Source organism: Molossus molossus, unplaced genomic scaffold (genome assembly GCF_014108415.1).
Source record: "Molossus molossus isolate mMolMol1 unplaced genomic scaffold, mMolMol1.p scaffold_m16_p_9, whole genome shotgun sequence".
NCBI lineage: Eukaryota > Metazoa > Chordata > Mammalia > Chiroptera > Molossidae > Molossus > Molossus molossus.
In genome coordinates, this window is record NW_023425403.1 from 27,172,268 (window position 1) to 27,191,244 (window position 18,977).

General features: G+C 42.1%; 1 protein-coding gene across 10 annotated transcripts in view; it reads left to right on the forward strand.

The window, feature by feature from the left end:
* The window catches only part of TACC1 (transforming acidic coiled-coil containing protein 1), an 81,563-nt gene extending 74,440 nt beyond the window's left edge, over window positions 1–7,123 (forward strand). For all 10 annotated transcript variants that reach the window (XM_036249533.1, XM_036249526.1, XM_036249529.1 and 7 more), the window contains 2 exons: window positions 1,285–1,405; window positions 2,439–7,123. In XM_036249533.1, coding sequence (XP_036105426.1) covers window positions 1,285–1,405; window positions 2,439–2,507 — 190 coding nt within the window. In that variant the 3' untranslated portion in view covers window positions 2,508–7,123. The remainder of the gene's footprint in view (window positions 1–1,284; window positions 1,406–2,438) is intronic.
* The last annotated feature ends 11,854 nt before the right edge of the window (window positions 7,124–18,977 follow it).

Sequence of the window (18,977 nt, forward strand, 5' to 3'; positions counted from 1 at the left end):
TTACTTTACTATGAATGACTCTATTCTTTGCCCAGTTTGCTATTGTCAGTATATATGTGTGTGTGTGTGTGTGTGTGTGTATGTGTATATATATATATATATATACACATATATATATATATATATATATATATACATATATACACACTTCCCAGGGCCCAGGAAGAACCGCAACTGAGGTACATGTACATGCCCTTGACCGGAATTGAACCCTTGACTCATTGGTCCGCAGGCTGACTCTCTAACTGCTGAGCCAAACCAGCCAGGGCATAGATGTGTATTTTTAAGTAGTGAAATTATCAGTCCCCCTTTCCCAGTTCCACTCCCAGAGTTACTGCTATTAAGGTTTATTTGTATCCTTCCAGTCTTTGTTCCTTTACAATGCTGCCCATAATGGCTTTGGACTTTTAAAAAATTATAATGGGATTATATTGTATGAGTTTCCTTTTTCATTAAATAGTATATTATGGCCATTTTTTCATGTCAGAACATATAGCATAATCGAATTCACCCATGTGCCAAGTGGGAGTATTGCCGTGGATGGACTACTAAGAGGGCGTATGCACATTAAATTGTAGGGTTTCTGCCACGTTGCCCTCCACAAGGACAGTGCCAGTTTCCATTCCCAGTTAGCACATGAGCCTGTTTCCTTGCATCTCAGCCAACGTGGGACAAGATCATTCTTGTTAATTTTCCCCAATCTGACAAATTTTAAAAGTTTATCACCTTAATTTGCATGTCTCTGATTACTAGTTTTTAGCATTCTTTCATCGGTTAATTGGCTACTTATCAACTATGTTTGTGTTTTGTAAACATCTTCCTTTTGCACAGAATGAGGAAAGTCATTTTTTGGACTGTGTATCATAGATGAGATGCTTAGTATCCTTCCTGTTTAGCTGTGATGATCCCAAAGGTGATCCTGTCTGCTATTGTGCTAGGTTAAAAAACAAACAAACTGTTTTGATTGTTGTAGAAACTGTCATGTGATTCCATTTTTCAGTGACATGTGAATTTTGAAGGACACTGTGGCCTTCGAGATTAACTCTACCATTTGTTTGCACTATGGAAATTTCCTTAGCAGTTGTGTGTAAATTGAGTTTTTATAAATTAAAATTGAATTATTTAGGTCACTGATTTCTTTTGTTTTTCTCTTGTCAGGAAGTCAGTTCTTTTAGGTTGTGTTTCACAGATGTCAGTGGTTATTATCTTGACTCTTTTCCAGTGACTGATGACTAATCATGTGCTTTTCATCCCTTTGTTCTGTAAACAAATCACCATAAACAGAGCCAATGAAGAGATTGCTCAGGTTCGAACAAAAGCAAAGGCTGAGAGTGCAGCTCTGCATGCAGGACTCCGGAAGGAGCAGATGAAGGTGGAGTCCCTGGAAAGGGCCCTTCAGCAGAAGGTACATAAGGGCATGGAGTGGTGACGGAGACCTTGGGTATTTGTCCTTGGCAGGGAAAGAGGGCTTGCCTTTTTGCCCAGACACTTCGATCCAGCTCCTTTGTGAACTGATTCGGGGAGACAAGGCAAACTCCCAGGCATATCGGTGGGAACTGTCCACAGGTGGGGTGCAGAGAGGAGGTGGCATTGTCTGAACTGCAGGCACCAAATGCTGCTTAGTTGGGTTCTGAGGCTCCCCTTTTAAAAATTTCTTTATTATTTTTAATGTAATATATGAATCTGTCTCCCCCGTTGAATATAATTTTACCCTTCAGGGAACATTTGGCAACACATAGAGGTATATTTAGTTGTCATGACTAGGAGATGCTACTGGCATCTAGTGGGCAGAGGCCAGAAATGCTGCCAAACATCCTACAGTGCACGGGATACCCCCACGATGAAGACGGACTCAGCCCAAAATGCCAGTGTGCATGGTGGAGAAACTGCTGTAGATAAATAAAGATCAGTGGTAACAGCAGTCCCTGCTCAGCAATTCTCGGGCTTCAGCTTTTGTGTTCTAGTGTTTTTCTCCCTATGTTCCAGTTGTGTACTCGTGCCTGTGGCCTCCATTCAATTAGGACAGGATTCTTACCATGGGGTCTGATAACCCCTATGACAGTGTTCCCGGCATACGAGGACTCAAGAATCCCAGGTCCCTGGAGATGGTAATGGATTGAGTGAGGCCCGATACTTGTGTTTTTAACAGGTACCCCAGGTAATTCCTGTGAAACAAGAAAATTTGAAAACTAAGAGATTCATGGGCAAGCTGCAGAGGGCCAGTGACTACTTTCACCCTCTACCCAATTTAAGCATAACTTTGTGAACACAAGAGCATTTTCCAGGAGAGAGTATCGAGCCCCACTTTCTTTAAAGGGTCTCTGATGTAGAAAACCTCAGAGCCAATGAGTTAGAGTATATCCGATCTTGGGACTATTAGTTACGATTGCCTTTATCTCAGGACAGATGACCTGCTCAATCGCATCATTGTCTTTCAGAACCAAGAAATCGAAGAACTGACGAAAATCTGTGACGAGCTGATTGCAAAGCTGGGAAAGACTGACTGAGTTTCCCGTTAGCTCAGCAGATGTGCATCTGGCTGCTTCTGTCGTGACCACAGTTATCTTGCCTTATCCAGGAATTATTCCCCTTTGCAGAGAAAAAAAACTTTGTAAAAGCACATGCCTACTGCTGCCTGTCCCGCTTTGCTGCCGACGCACAGCCCTGGAAGAAACCCTGGAGTGTTGCACAGTCACGGAGGAGTGGGCTCTGCTGGTCCTCGAGTCCTTCACAGCGCCGTCGATGGGGCCAGGTAGACAGGCTGCTAAGTTGGGTTTGTGATTTCTGTCTTCAGTTCACTTTCAAGTCAGCTTTACTTTTCCAGGTGTGTTAAATTTGTTATTTTATGGCTACTCTTTGGGGCCATCTCCTGTCTGATATTTTTGGAGACCTATTTATTTCATCTTTTAAATTTAATTCTTAGTATTAGTGGTTTTATTTGGGGAGGTAATTTGGCTTTTGTCACATCTGATTTGTAAACAAGAAGGGACTCTTGAGTACCCATTTATACACACATACACACACACACTTACATATGCTGCTGCTTTTCCCCTGAAGCTTAGTCAAATGAGAACTCCACAGAAGAGCTTGTTTCCATAAGTGCAAAAGCCTCTTTTGGAATAGAGTCCAGGCTCAGAATACCAACTTCAGAATTTTGAGGGGTTGAAGAGTGAAAACCCCAGACTCCTGTCTGTCATGACCCATAACCCTGGCTCAGGTTGCACGTCCAGGGAAGACTTCGCTGTCCTATTTTGTTGTCCTGGTATTTGGACACGGCTCAGCCTTGATGAGTGTGAATGTGGCCCTTTGGGGTTAGTCCGCAGGCTGATAGTGTCTGCTTTCTGCATGAACAGCAGAGTGGGGCTCCCTCAGAGCTGGGGTGTGGCTAGGTCGTCTGGAACCTCTTTGTCTCCTCTGCTTTACTTGTTGCTACAAAACCAGTATCTCCTCTTTATTATCTATTTGAAATATGCCAAGAAAATCTACTTGTAAAAGGTTTAGATGATCTTATATAATTAAAGGGTAACTGTAACACCATCAGCAATGATGAGATGAAGAAACATTTGATTTTCCCAAGTGTTATGCCTTGTTCTTCAGATTTTTTCTTTAAGGCAAAAAAAGTCCTTTCAAACTTAAGACAGAATTTTTAACAAAATGGGCAGTAAAAATCATGTGAACCACTCTGATAATCAGCGCATTTTGAATATTTTTAAACAAAGGCCATTTGACTAGTGGAGGAGGGGAGAGCAGGGAGCACAGCCACTCGCAGAACCCGGCTCCTCCGCTCTTCCTGCACTTGGTCAGGGTGGTGGGCCGTCAGCACCCAACTGGAAACTGCACTGTCGCCAGTGAATTCCCTAGCATCTGATAGGCAAAACCCAATCCCTACAAGTGTTTTAAAGCACTCTTTTGTCTTAATCTTAACACCCTGAAAGTCTTCATGGTGATATGCACTATATTCAGTACATGTAAGTTTTCGTACTTTTCCTGTAAAACTGTTGCATGATCCAACTTTAGCAATGAATTGTGCCTAGTGGAGAACTTCTATAGATCTTTCAACATGAATTTTTCTTTAGAAGTGTGCTATTCACATGGGTACAATCATTAGCCCCAGAAAGGTCAGTCATGTCTTTTAAAGCCAGAAGTCATGTTTTACCAATATACGTTTATCATAATTGGTGCTTAGGCTGTATTTTAAAGCCTATTGTCTTACCATTTTGTACAAAAAAGAACAACAGAAGTGATCTGTGGTTGGAGAAGTGACTTGACAATCATTTGGGCTTTGAAAACAGTCACTGGATCAATGTGAGTGCTTATACTGTAGTCTAAGCACGGTGGAGTACAGGTGTCCCCAGGTGTGTCACTGATTTTCTTGTTTAGTCCTCTCCTACCAGGAAAATTAACTGCATTTTGCAGAAAGAAACATTGCTAAACTTTTTTGCTGCTGCTGTATTTTGGTGACATGTCCATGTTTACTTGTTTTCTGTTGATTTGTTTTAAGCATGGAAGGTTTCTAATGGTCTCCATTATAAATCCTAGTCCTCCTTTTAGGTTTCTTGTGTATATTAAAAAGAAGGTAGCTGTGTATTAAAACAGGTGACGACAATCCTTCCTTAGCACACTGGTAAAAGACCCCTTAAAAACTAGATTGTAGAATGAGGTTGTTGCACAAGGAATACGAGAGGGTCCTTGTTAAGTAATATTTGCCTCTGGCCTCTCAGGCATGACCATTACAAAAATATGTTCTTCCAATTCAATAGGTGGATATTGCTCAACAAGAATAAAAATGTAGCTGCAAATCAAGAGAATATACTGGACAGAATAAAGTGTATTTGTTTATTTTTTTTTAAATAAGCAAAAAAACTCCAGAGAGTAAAAATATAGCCTAGAGTTGACCCCCAGAGGGCCAGATTGCTTGTTAAGCAATAAAAACCCAGTTACAAAAGTGAGGAGAAATGAATGGAAGTTGCTGGCCTAGGTTGTGGTTGGTAGGTATTAGGCGATCTTGTTGAGGCTCTGGATCCAGAGCCATTTTTTAAGTTTTTGACTTTGCCAAAGCGTAGATAGGTAGTCTTTCTCTTCAAGTATTTTAATTGGAGACTGAACAGTTTGTCACTTGGTTGGCTGATCAGTTACAGTCAGACCTCCTGAAATTGACTACATTGGGAGAAGCTCCTGAAGGCCTGCCCAAACCTTTTGTTCTGTAAAACTGTTCTGGAAATATTGAGAAGTCTCGTTTTCTCACGTGATTTCCCGTGTCTTCAGACGCAGCCCAAATTAGGAAGTACATAAACACGGGGTGGTGCAAAACTGAGTATCTGGCCGCCTTCCAGAATGATATGGACTCTAAAGGGAGATTTATGTTTGGTTTTGGGGGCTTGCTCAAGTGGAATTTTCTTTCTAGCCAGTTACCCTTTCTACCTGTCCCACACTTTGTGCAACTCTCACACCGATACTTAGATCTTCACTGGACAGCTCTGAGTTAGTCCTGTTCGTGACCGGGAGGAGTAAACTGCCCAGATGCTCCTGAGTTGTCGGAAAGCAGCTAGAGGGAAGCACTCACCTTAGATAAAGGCAGCTGAGGCTGGTGGCTTATCTACAGCTCAGAATGGAATTTTTAAAGAGCAAGCATTGGTAATCTTGTGTGCACTAGTTGGATATGATTCAGTACATCTTTTTCTAGTGGCATCAAAACTCTAAAGCTCATCCTTTATTCCCTTTTGGTTTTCACTACAAGTAGCAGCCGACTCACGGAACCGCCCATGACTATTGTCTTTTCGTTGTGGTTTTGTGACCATGTGAGTGTGCTCTCGGACTTGGGTTTCTTACTTTGTCCTCTTATTGGAAAGAGAGAATCTAGGTGTTGAAAGATTAAATGATTCAGGCAAAGCATTTTAAAGCAAAGATGTATATATTCTGAATAATTTTAAAGTTAGCAGATTATTATTTGCTTATTAAAAAACAAATATAGTCTGGGGATCCCAGAATGTCAGGCCAAAGGTCTAAGAAGTCATCCTCTTCAAAGATTTTAATAGAAATGTTTTGAGGAGACTTCTGTCCAAAAAGGTTTGACTGGCCTCCAGATCCTAGTGATTTTTAAAGAGCAATTTATCCCTCAAACCTTGAGTCTCCTATATAGGAAAGGTAAATAAGTCGGACACTTCTCTCTACGGATCTCCTCTGGAAGATCATGTAAATGGCAGCATTTCCAGGGAAGACTCTCCCTAGTGCCCAGAGCTAGCATTCTGGAGACTAAAGATTGCACTTTTTGTAGTTCTTTGTCCAAATGCAATCCCATTTCTGTGCCTCTTAGCATGCAGTTAGATTTGGACAAACAAGATTCCTAAGGAATGACCTTATTAACTATAATATGGTTACAGCTATTACATATATATAAATATATATTCTGATTATAGTTCTAATATAGAGATGTTGCGTGCAATGCTGACAGTCTTAACTCATTTGGAGGAGTCCAGGTGTGGGGCTGAGGTGTGGCTTGAACCTTCCCTGTGTCGATTCTTCAGAACTGTAAAGCTGCCACTTTCTCCCCTCTGCCTTTTAGTGCTATCTGAATAGACTCCAAAAAGTATTCCCAGTCACATGGTTCACCAATATTCTATCTTAATAGTTTCCAAGTGGACACATAAACATTGGAACTCAGAAACCACCCCCAGTCCAGATACAGGGCAGTCTGTCACCACACCCACAACCTCGGCCCTGGTCCTTCTCACCCAATGGGACAGGACCCAGGTATTTCTTTTAAATCTCAGAGGTAGCAGTAAACTTTCAGTGTTGCTGTTAGCAAGTGTGTTGCCAGTAGATACCCATTTGTACCCATGTGCCAACAAGTAACTGTTAATTGCACATCTGCTCCCACCGTGTCCCCACGGGTGCCATGAAGTGTGTGAGGAGCCTCGTCTGGAGGATGAGCGCTGCATTAACTACTGCTGTCAGGATTGTGTCGTGTGGAATGATCATCTACATAGATTTTATATGCACAGTAATTTCCCTTTTATATGTCAGGTAAATATTTGTAAGAGTTATACTCACACAAATGAAATTATTATAATGATTACTAATATATTTTTTCCATGTTTCATTGCCTGAATAAAAACTGTTTACCACTGTTAACTTTGGGTGTGTGTATGCGTTTTTTTCTGGTTATAGTGGTTTTTGTCCACAAGTGAAAATTTATGACAGCCTCGCTTTTATGAGTCCATATTTCAGTTTAAAAATAGAAAAGATGACATTTTTCTCTGCACTCATTTTGTGGGATTTTATGCATTTGGTTGGGTGTGTAATTAAAAACAAAACAAACAAACTTTGGAATTCAGACCTCACCATATAAATGTTCATGCTTTTGCATCTGTGCAAACAAAGTAATTGGGCGCTTGTTGGTTTTGCTGCGAGACTGCTTGTCTGCCCTGGCATTTTTCAAGTCGTAAGAACCTAAGTCACTCAAGAAGCCAGAGCTGTGTAAACATTGCAGATTGGCCCTCAGAAAATGGTTGACATTGTATGTCTCTTCTAGGTTAATACCAGGAAACACTTTTTCAGTACTAGCCAGGCCACCTCTCTGCTTACAGGGCTGGGGGACTGGGCAGGAAATTCTATAAGTTTTATTACTGGAAAAGATAAAGAGGCTCCATTTTACAGGTAGGTGGGGAGCCACTAAGAAAAATCAGCACTGTCACTTTCTTACCATTTGCCACATCATAAGACGGTATAGCCTATAAAGTTCTGAAACACGTTTTTCACTACTGTGCTTCTGAACCGCCGGGAGGGGACGCCTATAAAATGACTGGAGGTGGTGGCGCTGCCATTCACTGAATGCTACAACAGTAGAAATTGCATGATTTTCTAAGACTTTTTGGAAAGAATAAGATGGAAATTATGTTTCTATTCTTTCACAGAATTTTATTCTTTTTTTTTTATCCTCACCCGAGGACATTTTTCCATTTTTTGTTCAGGTAGAGTGGGAGGGAGAGAGAGGAACAGAGAGAGAGAGAGAAACATCGATGTGAAAGGAACACATCGAGTGGCTGCCACCCGCACAGCCGACCAGGGCCGGGGACAAACTGCAACCGAGGTACATGCCCTTAGCGGGAACCGAACCTGGGTCTCTCAGGACCGCAGGCCGACACTCTAACCGCTGAGCCAAACCGGCCAGGGCAGAATTTTATTCTTAAATAATATGAGACCACTTAGTGTTTTTCACACTTTTACAAATAGGGAGGACTCATGAGATCATTTTAGTGAGGGGCAATCAGTATTTTATTGAGAAAATATGACAAATGTCAAAGTACGTTGCACAAGGATAAGTTACTGCTTCATGAAATTTGTTTCGGATATAAATGTGTATGTACTAAGTCATGATGAACATTAGTTTCTTGCTATGGCTAGTGGTCAAAGTATGAAAAAGTTGATGCATCAACATTAGTCATTCTGCAATTGAAGGAAAAGGCCCAGAGAGGTATTGTGGCTAAGATTCCACAGTGTGTATGTTAGTGAACATCATCGCCCTCACTCAAAATGAGCAACAAACTTAATTGCCCCTTAGTCCTTTTCAAGCTCTTTGAATCCAACTTCTCCCAGATTTGGATAGGTATTACATTTATATCATTTTCTTTTTTTATCCTCACCCGAGGACATTTTTCCATTTTTTGTGCAGATAGAGCAGGAGGGAGAGAGAGGAGGAGAGAGAGAGAGAAACATCAATGTGAAGGGACACATCGAGTGGCTGCCACCCGCACGACCAACCAGGGCTGGGGACAAACTGCAACCGAGGTACGTGCCCTTAGCGGGAACCGAACCCGGGTCTCTCTGTACCGCAGGCCGACGCTCCAACCGCTGAGCCAAACCGGCCAGGGCTCATTTTCTAAGTCTGTAGGCATTTAAGGACCAATCAAATCCAAATACCTTTTTGTCTACATTCATTTACTTAATACTTAGTGCATTTGCAGAGTTTAAAAGTGGAACATTTCAAGCTTCTGAGGCTAGTTGGCTAAAGAGAAACTGTTTTCTAGTTTGAAACTTCATTGAAAATATGAACCATATACTAACTAAAACTATTTTTCTCCTAGAAGAAAGCCATCCCTATTCGAGATGTCTTAGTCCAGCTGTGACGTGTAGGTTATTTTATCTAAATTATGTGCTTGAGGATGGGGACACAGCAGTGCTTACATTTAGCCATGAGATAAATCTAGCCCTCAGACAGGACAAGATGGCATGGGATTGTTACGTCATGTGGCACGGACTAAGTGCTGAAGGAGTCTGGGAGGAGGGACAGGAAAATAAGGAAGGATGTGCAGAGCGGGCAGCGGCTGGCCCTGGGCTCAGCCTGGCTGCAGATCCTGGCCTCATTATTCCACCTACCTGGGCCTTGGTTTTCCAGCTCTGGTGATGACAGTTTCCACCTCCTGAGGCAGCTGTGAGGACTCATAATGCGCGCATAGTGCCTAGCCCGTGGGGTCTTAATAAACGGCACTGATTATCATCACATAAAACCTCAAGTAGAGTAAGAAATTTTCATATTCTCTAAGACTCCCTCTTAGAACCACATGATTTCATTATTAGTTTTGTTAGACATCTAAACATAGCAAAGCACTGGAAACTTAGGAGTTACCTAACTTTATTCTTTTATTTGAGAGTGGTAGGGGTGGAGGAGTGGAAGATTGGCTGAAATCAGATGCCCAGGTTGGGGTGATTGAGCTATTAAGTAGGGAATGGAAGTCATTGTGTGTTTCTGAGAATTCCATGACTCCGCAGACCTGTACCAGCCCCGAAAGGTTTCTATGATCTCTCTTTTTCCTTTGCCCAAATGGGTACATCATTCGAGGTTTGGTTCCCATGGGAATACATATGCAAGAACAGATTGAAGATATAACTCAGTTAACAAACTCATTTTTTAGCCAATTTAAAGGAAAGGATAATTGGCAGTTGATTTTCCTATGTGCCAGGGTCCTTTACAAATATGGCACATTAACAATTCCATGTAGGTGGATTGGTTTTTTTGTTTGTTTGTTACTTTACCAGCAGGGTTGGGGAATGAAGCTAAAAAACACAAAGGTGGAGCTGGCGTGTGAACCTCAGTCCCATTGGTCTCGAGCCCCATTCTCCAGGCCACTCCACGTTGGGGCAAACTTTGGAATATATTCTTCAACAGGGTGAAGGAGGACTTCATATTCACTAAATTAATTTTCTTGCTCCTTTTTCATCTCAAGTGGGATTATTTCAATGAATATCAGAGAAGACTGCAAAGTCATGTCACCGAAGTTCAGCAGCGTGAGAACTTGAAGCCTTGCAAAAGTGCATAATTCTTTATTGGAAAGGCGCTGTCAAGGGAAAACAAAACTCGTCTTCTCCTTCCTTTTGGTCCTCCTTGTGTTGCAGAAAGAGCTTTGGCATGGAAAGCTGAGATGGCTTCTAGTCCTAGTTTTTGTCAACTACTTTGGGCAGACCCTTAATGCCCTTATTTGGACTGAGAATGCTAGGAGGTCCCTTCCTGTGATTTCGTGATTTTATGTCTTCCTGAAATGCTTATTATAAGCAAACGGTCCCCCGGTTTTCCTGTCAAAATCATTCTGGAAATGCCTGTCTTGAAATGCACTGATGAGTGGACTTCCGCAAGATGGTCAGTCCACAGGACTGCTCTCCATGTCCACTGTGACTCAGCATTCAGGGAGACGAACATCAGCCCGCATCACACAGGAAGGGAAACGACCTGGGCTCAAGTCCAGACCAACATCCAAGTCCACAATCTCATTTTCTTGGGCCACCAGCTCCAAGCTGGACGTCCCTTTTCTCTGCTGGATGAAGACGTTGGGTTATGTCCTCTAGGCCTCTCCCGCAAGTCAGAGTGTCATTACAGCCATGTACCCAGACTCCTGTGATGCCGGCTGACAGGCAAGATGCCCACAGACTCAGTCATTCAGCTGCTTGCCTAGCAAGGATGGCCTGCCTGTATCGTCCGAATTTCTGAAAATAAATTGACAAAATATGTTGAGTTCTTAAGATATGCAAACTCATAGTCACAAACGTTCAACTGTACAGACTCAGAAAGGCATTTTTGTTCCAGACATCAAAAATGACAGCACAGTGAGCTAATTTGGTGCATTCAGGCATAATTACAATATTTCACTAAAATCTTACAGAGTCCAGACAGGCCAGTCCAGACTTCAGGATGATGTGCAATAACAAATGTACCTTCTATTTCACTGTTTATCTTTTAAAAAGTCCTGGTTTTTCCAGACACATTTGTTTTCTTCCTCCCTTTCTGTTGATCTTTGTAACATCACCAACTTTTGGCAAAAATAAGATGTCTAAAATATGATTTTATTTCCGACATGTTTCCAGTGCAAATGAGTGTGACTGGTCACTAGGGGGCTCCATTCCCAAGGACTTGCAGTCTTTACCGCCCAGTTTTTCAAGCTGCAGGTCAAAGCCCACTTTAGAAGATAAGAAGTGGCAGAGAATAGAAGAGTGCTTGTTATAAGAATAAATGGTGAAGGTAAGTCCTGCTTTGAGAAACTTTTATTTCACTTACATGTTTATATGTGTACTGGGTTGCAATTTGAAATGTCTTCAGTAAAGGGCCTGACACGTTTTAAAAAAATGTTTTGAAAGTTTGAAAGTCATTCACTTTAGTTATGGGGTGGGGGTTGTTAAATCCGTCAAGGGTTTTATGGGAGTAAAAAATAACTTATGATTGCAGTCCCCATCTTTTAAGTAAGTTGCAGAGTTAGAACACTTAGTAACCAACAACCGCAGTTCATAGTAACTTGAAGAAAATAAAAACTTTAGGACAGGAACATGAAGCCACATTCAGAAAACAGGATGTAAAAATTCCTTTCTAGTGCTCAGTTGAGAGCGAAAGAAGAGAAGAGGACATTAGGAGGAGAGCATATAAAGAATAAAAAAAAAGCCTGTGAAGCTAAAACTGCTCTAAAAACATAATCTATTAAAAAGAAGAAGAAGAAAAGCAAAATTTTTCTTTCCTTCTCTCAAACCCTTCCTCCTCCCCAGGGCAGCAGAAGGCGGGCTACTTAGGTTCAATGCCTCATTTCTGTTTTGCTACCACTGCTAAAAACTAACCTAACACATTTGAAAAAAATGAAACCTTTGTTAGAAGCAAGAATTCTCCTTGATTACAAGTTCTTACACTTAACTCTCTTGCACAATTCAATTCTAAATTATAAACATTTGTATACGCAGTAAAGGAGATCTTTAAATCTTAACTAGATTTGGATGATTTTCTGTTGTCTCCAATACTGTTCTTCCATTGAGTAACCCCAGCAATTAATACATGAGTGTTCATTGAGTGACGAAGCCACGAGGTGTCCACATATTTTTCAGAAGTGTGATCAAATTTGAAGTTGAGAGCTCGAAGGTTTGAGTTAAGGAAAGAAACCTATGGAAAAACAAGAAGGTTCACCACAATGTCACAGATAGAAATCAGAGAATTCCAGAGGTCTTGGTCAATGGGAATACTTGTTGAAATAATCACTAGCTTCTCTTGGTCAATGGGAATATTTGTTGTAATAATCACTAGCTTCTCTAAACATTTTGAAGTTATCTTGGAATCATTTTCTTTTTTTTTCTTCTTTTTTTTATCCTTACACGAGGACATTTTTTGCATTTATCTTCAGATAGAGCAGGAGGGAGAGAGGGAGGAAGAGAGAGAGAGAGAAACATCCATGTGAGAGAGATATATTGCGTGGTTGCCACCCACACAACCGGGGGCGTCGGGGACAAATTGCCCTTAGCGGGAACTGAACCCGGGACTCTCTGGTCTGCAGCCGATGCTCTAACCACTGAGCCAAACTGGCCAGGGTTGTTTTGGAATCATTTTCGATTCATAGGAAAGTTGCAAGGATTCTCTAGACTTTCTTCCTTTAGTAAGCTCTCTACTTCTACCCTGTGCTGTACCTTATCCCACGGTTATGGTGTTCCAAGAGGTTCATGTGTTTCTTGAGCATTTACCATGTGCGGGGTCCTGGGTAGCTGCTGATGGGGAAAGCTACCTTTGCCGTTTCTCTCTCCTGTGATCTCCCTATTCTTTCAAGCATTATGGTACTTACGTGGTATGTGAACAAAGGGACAGGGAAGGACTAGGAGCACTTCACCTCCACCCTAGAAACCAGCATTACCGTGGATACAGCTAAGTGGTAGTGTCATGTACAATGTCTTTCCTAAAAAAGGATATTACCTTAATATTTTTTTAAGCTACAGATTGATATGTGTTAACTCACCTTAATGAAAGAAATGCCCCTTTCCTTTTTCTCCCTGCATCTTCTATACAAGGAGCCTACGTCAAGTTCAGAAGAGAGCTGTGTTCGAGACCTCACCTGTACACAGGGGCTCTGGACAGTCATTGTGTTACCGGAGACCTCTTTCCTCGCTTACAAAACACCAGAAGTCTGGACTTGCTCTAAGACTCCATGTTCTTTCTAAAACCTCATGTGTTCGGGCATTCTAACATTTTACATCGAAAACTTGAGCTCTTTTCCCATTTCTGTTCAGATCTCCTTCTCGTTCCAGATACATCCCCCCTGACAGAGCTGTTCTAATTCATTTGGTCATAGTCCCGCACTGAGAAATGCCACTTGTTTGGAATTCCAGTTTGAAAGTCTGCCATCCAAATGAACACTTGCCTGAGCCCTAAATGAAACCATAAAAAAAAAGTAATAGAATTATGAACCCCTAAGCAAAAATATAGCTGTACCTGTGTGTGTGTGTAACTTCAGTAACTCATTGTTCACAGAGACACATGACCTTCAGGGAGGTGAGGGCTCATTTGGCTGGAGGCAAAGGCTTTTGTTCTGGGAGACAGTTGGAGTGAAGGGGAGGGAGGCGTGGACACTGGAGGCAAAGCAGGGGGCATCTGCAGATTCCAGCTGAGCCCCACTCGGTTCTGTAGGTGGATCCATTTTCCCAATTCTGCTACATTTCCATTTCTGGTCTATGAAATTGACCAATACCAATATCGCCCGGCAGTTTTTCTATCTTCTCTGGAGAGGGTATCTTGTAATGCAATTCTGGTCACGTTTTTTGATCAGCAGATATTATTTAGGCTTATTTATAATTCCACCTCTTCTAAAAAGGATTTGAAGCTGTTTACAGGCAGGGTACAAAGCCATCAGTGTCACTTCAGATTTCAGTTAAGAGTAATTATGACAAAGGACGTGGTTGGTGCAGTTGGGTCCAGACACTGCCACCCCCCCCCCCCCCCCCCCGCCACGTGATGGGCGTGGCCAAGCCAGCTGTCATCCTGCCATCACTACAAATTGAATCTTTCTGAAACGGTTTAGCAAGTTGCTTTCCATTGCTTCTTAATTTGACAAACATTTTTGGAATGCGTATTACACCAGAAGAAGTAGGTTAAAGGTTATACCCACAGGGCACAATTCTTGCCCTTGATGTACCCATTATCTAATTAGGGGTCAACAAACCACGGTCTGGCTCCAGATCTGGCCCACTGCCTGTTTTTTTATGGCCTTCAAGGAAAAGATGGTTTTTACATTTTTAAATAGTTGATAAAATCAAAAGAAGAAGAATATTTTGTGCCATGTGAAAATTATATTAAATTCAAATTCCCGTGTCCGTACAGTTTCACTGTGACATGGCCATGCTCCTTCATTTACCTAATGTTGATGGTGCTTCCACACCACAATAGCAGAGTGGAATAGTTGCAACAGAGACCTTTTAAAAAAATATTTGAATTTATTGGGGTGACATTACTTCACAGAACCATACAAGTTTCAAGCAGCTCTCTCAAGAAAACACCATGTGCACAATGCATTATGTGCCCATTGCCCCAAGGAGTCTCTTCTGTGATAGAGACCTTTTGACGCCCAGAGGCTGCAGTATTAATTATCTGGTCCTCCTCACACACACAGAAAATGCCAACCTGTGCTTGGTTCTGCTGTTCTCTGTGCTGGAGGCACAAAGTTCCTGTCCTAATGGACCTTAACGCTAGAGCGACAGGGAGTAAGGACAGAGACCTTAATCGTGTCGTAGTGTAGTGAGTGCTACAATATCACTAGTGACAATAATCACTAATCTTACTGCTTTCTATGTGCCAAGCACTTCTCTAAGGACTGTATGTTCATTAGCCTACTTCATTTTTACAATAACCATCCGAAGTGTTAAAAGAATTTTTAGAAGAGGGTATAACCATGACTTTTGTATAGATGTATAACATAAACACACATCAGAGCTTCTGTTAAACTCAATAATTAATTATTAATTAATTAAAATAATTTTCAATAGTATCGATTTTCTACAGTTTACAGAGTTGCCAAGGAGCCCACAGGCGAAAGCAGGAGATGACAGAGATGGGTGACATAAACGCAAATGCACTGAGCTTTTCTGCCTATTGCAAAGTCTTGTACGGTTTTTTTCTGACAGAAGTTGTACTACATTGTGTCCACGAAATACATTTTTTATAGACGGAAGATGTCTTGGATGACATTATGTATATTTACTTATTTTTCCAGACTTTTTGGAGATCTTGTATTATTAGTCCCATTTTATAGATGAGGCATTAACTGGCTCAGGACCCCAGCTGCCATGTGGTAGAATCAGAGTTGGAATTCAGACAGGCTGGCTCCTGTCTGCGCGCTACGCACCTCCTGAAGGAGCTCCTCTGCAGCCCTCCCTCCCTAGGACAGAACACCGAGGACGTGCACAGTTCCTGTCGGGTACGCCCTTCTCTTTCACTAAAGCAAGCATCGAATATGCGTGGGTCAGTTATCACTTAGGGACCCCTGGCACTTGATGATACAGATAAGATGGACTGGAAGCTGTGCTCCATGGCCATGCGAAGTCCAAAGCCCTCCCCCAGATCACCAGGAATTCCACAGAGCTTTCCCTTCTCATGGTGAGCTTTGGATCTAGCTGCCTTCCCCCAGTAAGTTTTTATTCTTCACTTTGAATCTAATGTCTATTTTTACATCTCTGTAGTTGCATTGACTCAAATATATGCCTTAGCATCTTAATTTAATCTTCACCAAAGTAATAGTAATAATAATAATAATAATAATAATAATAATAAAGAAATCCTGTGGATATAGAACTATTGCAGAACAAGTTAACATCACAGGAATAACTTCATTTGAATATTAGACATGCTGGTAATATCTAGTACTTAGTGAGTGCTTATGTGATAGGTACTACCTATGCACACAGTAAATCTGTCCATAAGACATATATGGGGTACAAAAGTTTTAATCCCCCAAAATGCAGGATTTCATATTGTGAAGTTAATGAAATGACTGGGGTAAGCTTGTGCACCTTGCTGGCCCGGTGTGCCAGAGGCCCAGCTGTGCTATCTGATTCCATTCTATGGTTTGGCACCATCCACCTAGTGGTGACTGGACATGCTGACTTAAATGCTGATAGGGCCAGTTCCTGAGGTTAGCTGGACTTGCAGGATGGTAGCAGCAGTTCAGGAACCTCCTAAGTAGATGGTGTCAGGGAGATGGGCTGGGTGAACACTGGGGGTACCAGTGTCAGCTTCCCCTCTACATTCTCTTCTCCCCCAGCCCAGCCTGATAATGTGAATGTACTTAGTGCTACTGAACTGGAGCATTGGGTAAAATAGTACATTTTATATTACATATATTTTACCACAATTAAAAAACAGAACTTTAGCCCAACCTGGTGGAGAATGGGAATTGGACAGGCACCATTTCTCTTACATCTCAATTGCTTTATCGCAAGGGGCATCACGGTGGGTTGTATAGATGTGAATCTGGGTGACCTAACTCTGGAGTCCCATTTCAGTCACATCCATCTCTTAGTTTGCCTTTTTCTAATAATAATGAAAACCAACTAAAAATGCATTCCATCCTTTTTATTATGCAGAGCAATTCAATAATTCCTCCATTGGAGCTGTCCATTCGGGCTTTGTCCCGTCATTTACAACCTAAATGTGTCTTTAAGGTATTTTCTTTTGTTTTAATCCTCACCCAAGGATATTTTTCTATTTATCTTCAAACAGAGTGGGAGGGAGTGAGAAGAAGAGAAAGGGAGAGAGAGAAACATCGAAGTGAGAGGGACACATTGACTGGTTGTCTCCCACACGACCCTGACCACGGCCAGGAACGAACCGCAACCAAGGTACATGCCCTTGGCCAGAATCGAACCTGCGCCTCATTGGTCCACAGGCCGAGGCTCTACCACTGAGCCAAACCTGCCAGGGCTAAGGTATTTTCTTAAATGAAAACAATTTCATCCTGCAGAGATATTTCAGCAGAGGACTTAAAAAAAAAAAAATCTCCAAATTGAAAGATGACCTTGAATTCACTCTAATTTATGTTTTCAAAATAGTCACTTTCAAACTTGAGTGCCCTCAGTAGTAATAAATTACTTGCAATACACCCCGAGTGATTGAGAAGCACTGTTCTCATTTTCTGATTTGGCTCATGTGTTAAATTACAAATCAACTTCAAGGTTCAGGGTACTGTTTCCACACTTGTGTCCTCCCCACCGGAGCTCCTGACAAAGGCTTGTTGGATGTAGCCAACTAAAAAGAGATTTATCCCCCCCCGCCCCAACCTCCTTCCTGGGAGGTGATGTGGCAGGACAACTCTGGGACTGGTCAAGTAAGTGTTTCTCCACAGTCCTCCGAACACCGGTGATGGCCTTTGCCAGAAAATGTTGGCCAAGCTGTGATTTGATAGGGAACAAAACCCAGGAGGAGCTGTGACTCAGCCCCCACAGCTAAACACTTAGAATGGAATGCTTTGTTTCCTAAGCTTCCCAAGTTATCTGGTCAACCTTCTTGCCTCTCTCTCTCTCTCTCTTTTTTTAAATTGTCGTTTCTTTGCAAAAGTGAGACCCTGAAGGGCCACAGCTGCTATGTGACCTCAAGTGACCACTTCAGTTAATTCCTCAAATGAGTGCCTTTCTTGTTAATGGTGCAGAAAAGATTTGAGCTCAGAAAATCAAGGAAGGGAATTGGCACAGTAAATCCACATTCACTGGACTTCAAAAGCCACAATGTAGCCCAGAGCTAAAGTCAGAACCAGGCTGAGCAGCTCAAAATGTGGGAGTAGTGATGGAAGAAAATGACTCATCAAAAACTCCCCACCGTGTAGCTTATTGATCAAAGAAATGTCACTTTCTGCTGATTACAGAATAGTATTGCCAGAGATGATGTAGTCCCCACTCCCTTAGTTTACAGATGAGAAATATGATAGCAAAGTGACCTGTCCAAGGCTACATAGCAATTTTATGACAGTGGTAGGACCTACTTAGGTATTCTTTCCACTCAACCATTTTGCCTTTCTTATCCTACCAAATCAAAATAAAAGCTGCTTCTGAGTTCTAAAGAGGAGAAGCGGCTTGTTATTTTGATAATTATATTGTGGTCTGTTTGAATGACAGTCCCCTGAGCTGTGACCAGCCCATGTAGCTATTCATGGTAACCTGATAAAGGGATATGTTTTGAAACCGAGAGAGAACGAATCTGTTTATAAGGAAAATTGCACCCAATTAGACAAAGCTTTCAATGGCAATGTTAGAAGAAAAGCATGAGGAGAGGTTATTCTTGTGGGCTGGTTACAAAGAGCTACCGAGTTCCTGGCTGAAGAAGAAGATGTAATTTGCCTGCTTTCCTGTTTGCGACAGCCAGGCTCCTGCCTTGAGTGTCATGATTAGCAAGCGGCTCCCCCTGCCTGGGCTGGGTGCTGGTCCTCCGCCTCACCCTGAGCCTGTCTTGTTGATCCTCAGTCCCCTCCTCAGGCAGCTCCGCCACCGCTGACCGCTGACCGTGACTGTGCCTGCCTGGAGTAATGACTGTGCACCTTCGTGACCCGCTGGCCTCATTCATCTCTGTGGGCCAGACTTCGGCTGCACCCCCAGGGAGATGACCTCGAAAAATGGAAATTCCAGAAAGTTGGGGGGATATTTTAACCAATGGTAGAATCAGTTTGAATCGGAGTTGATGAGAAATGGGGAAGTTGGTGAGTGAG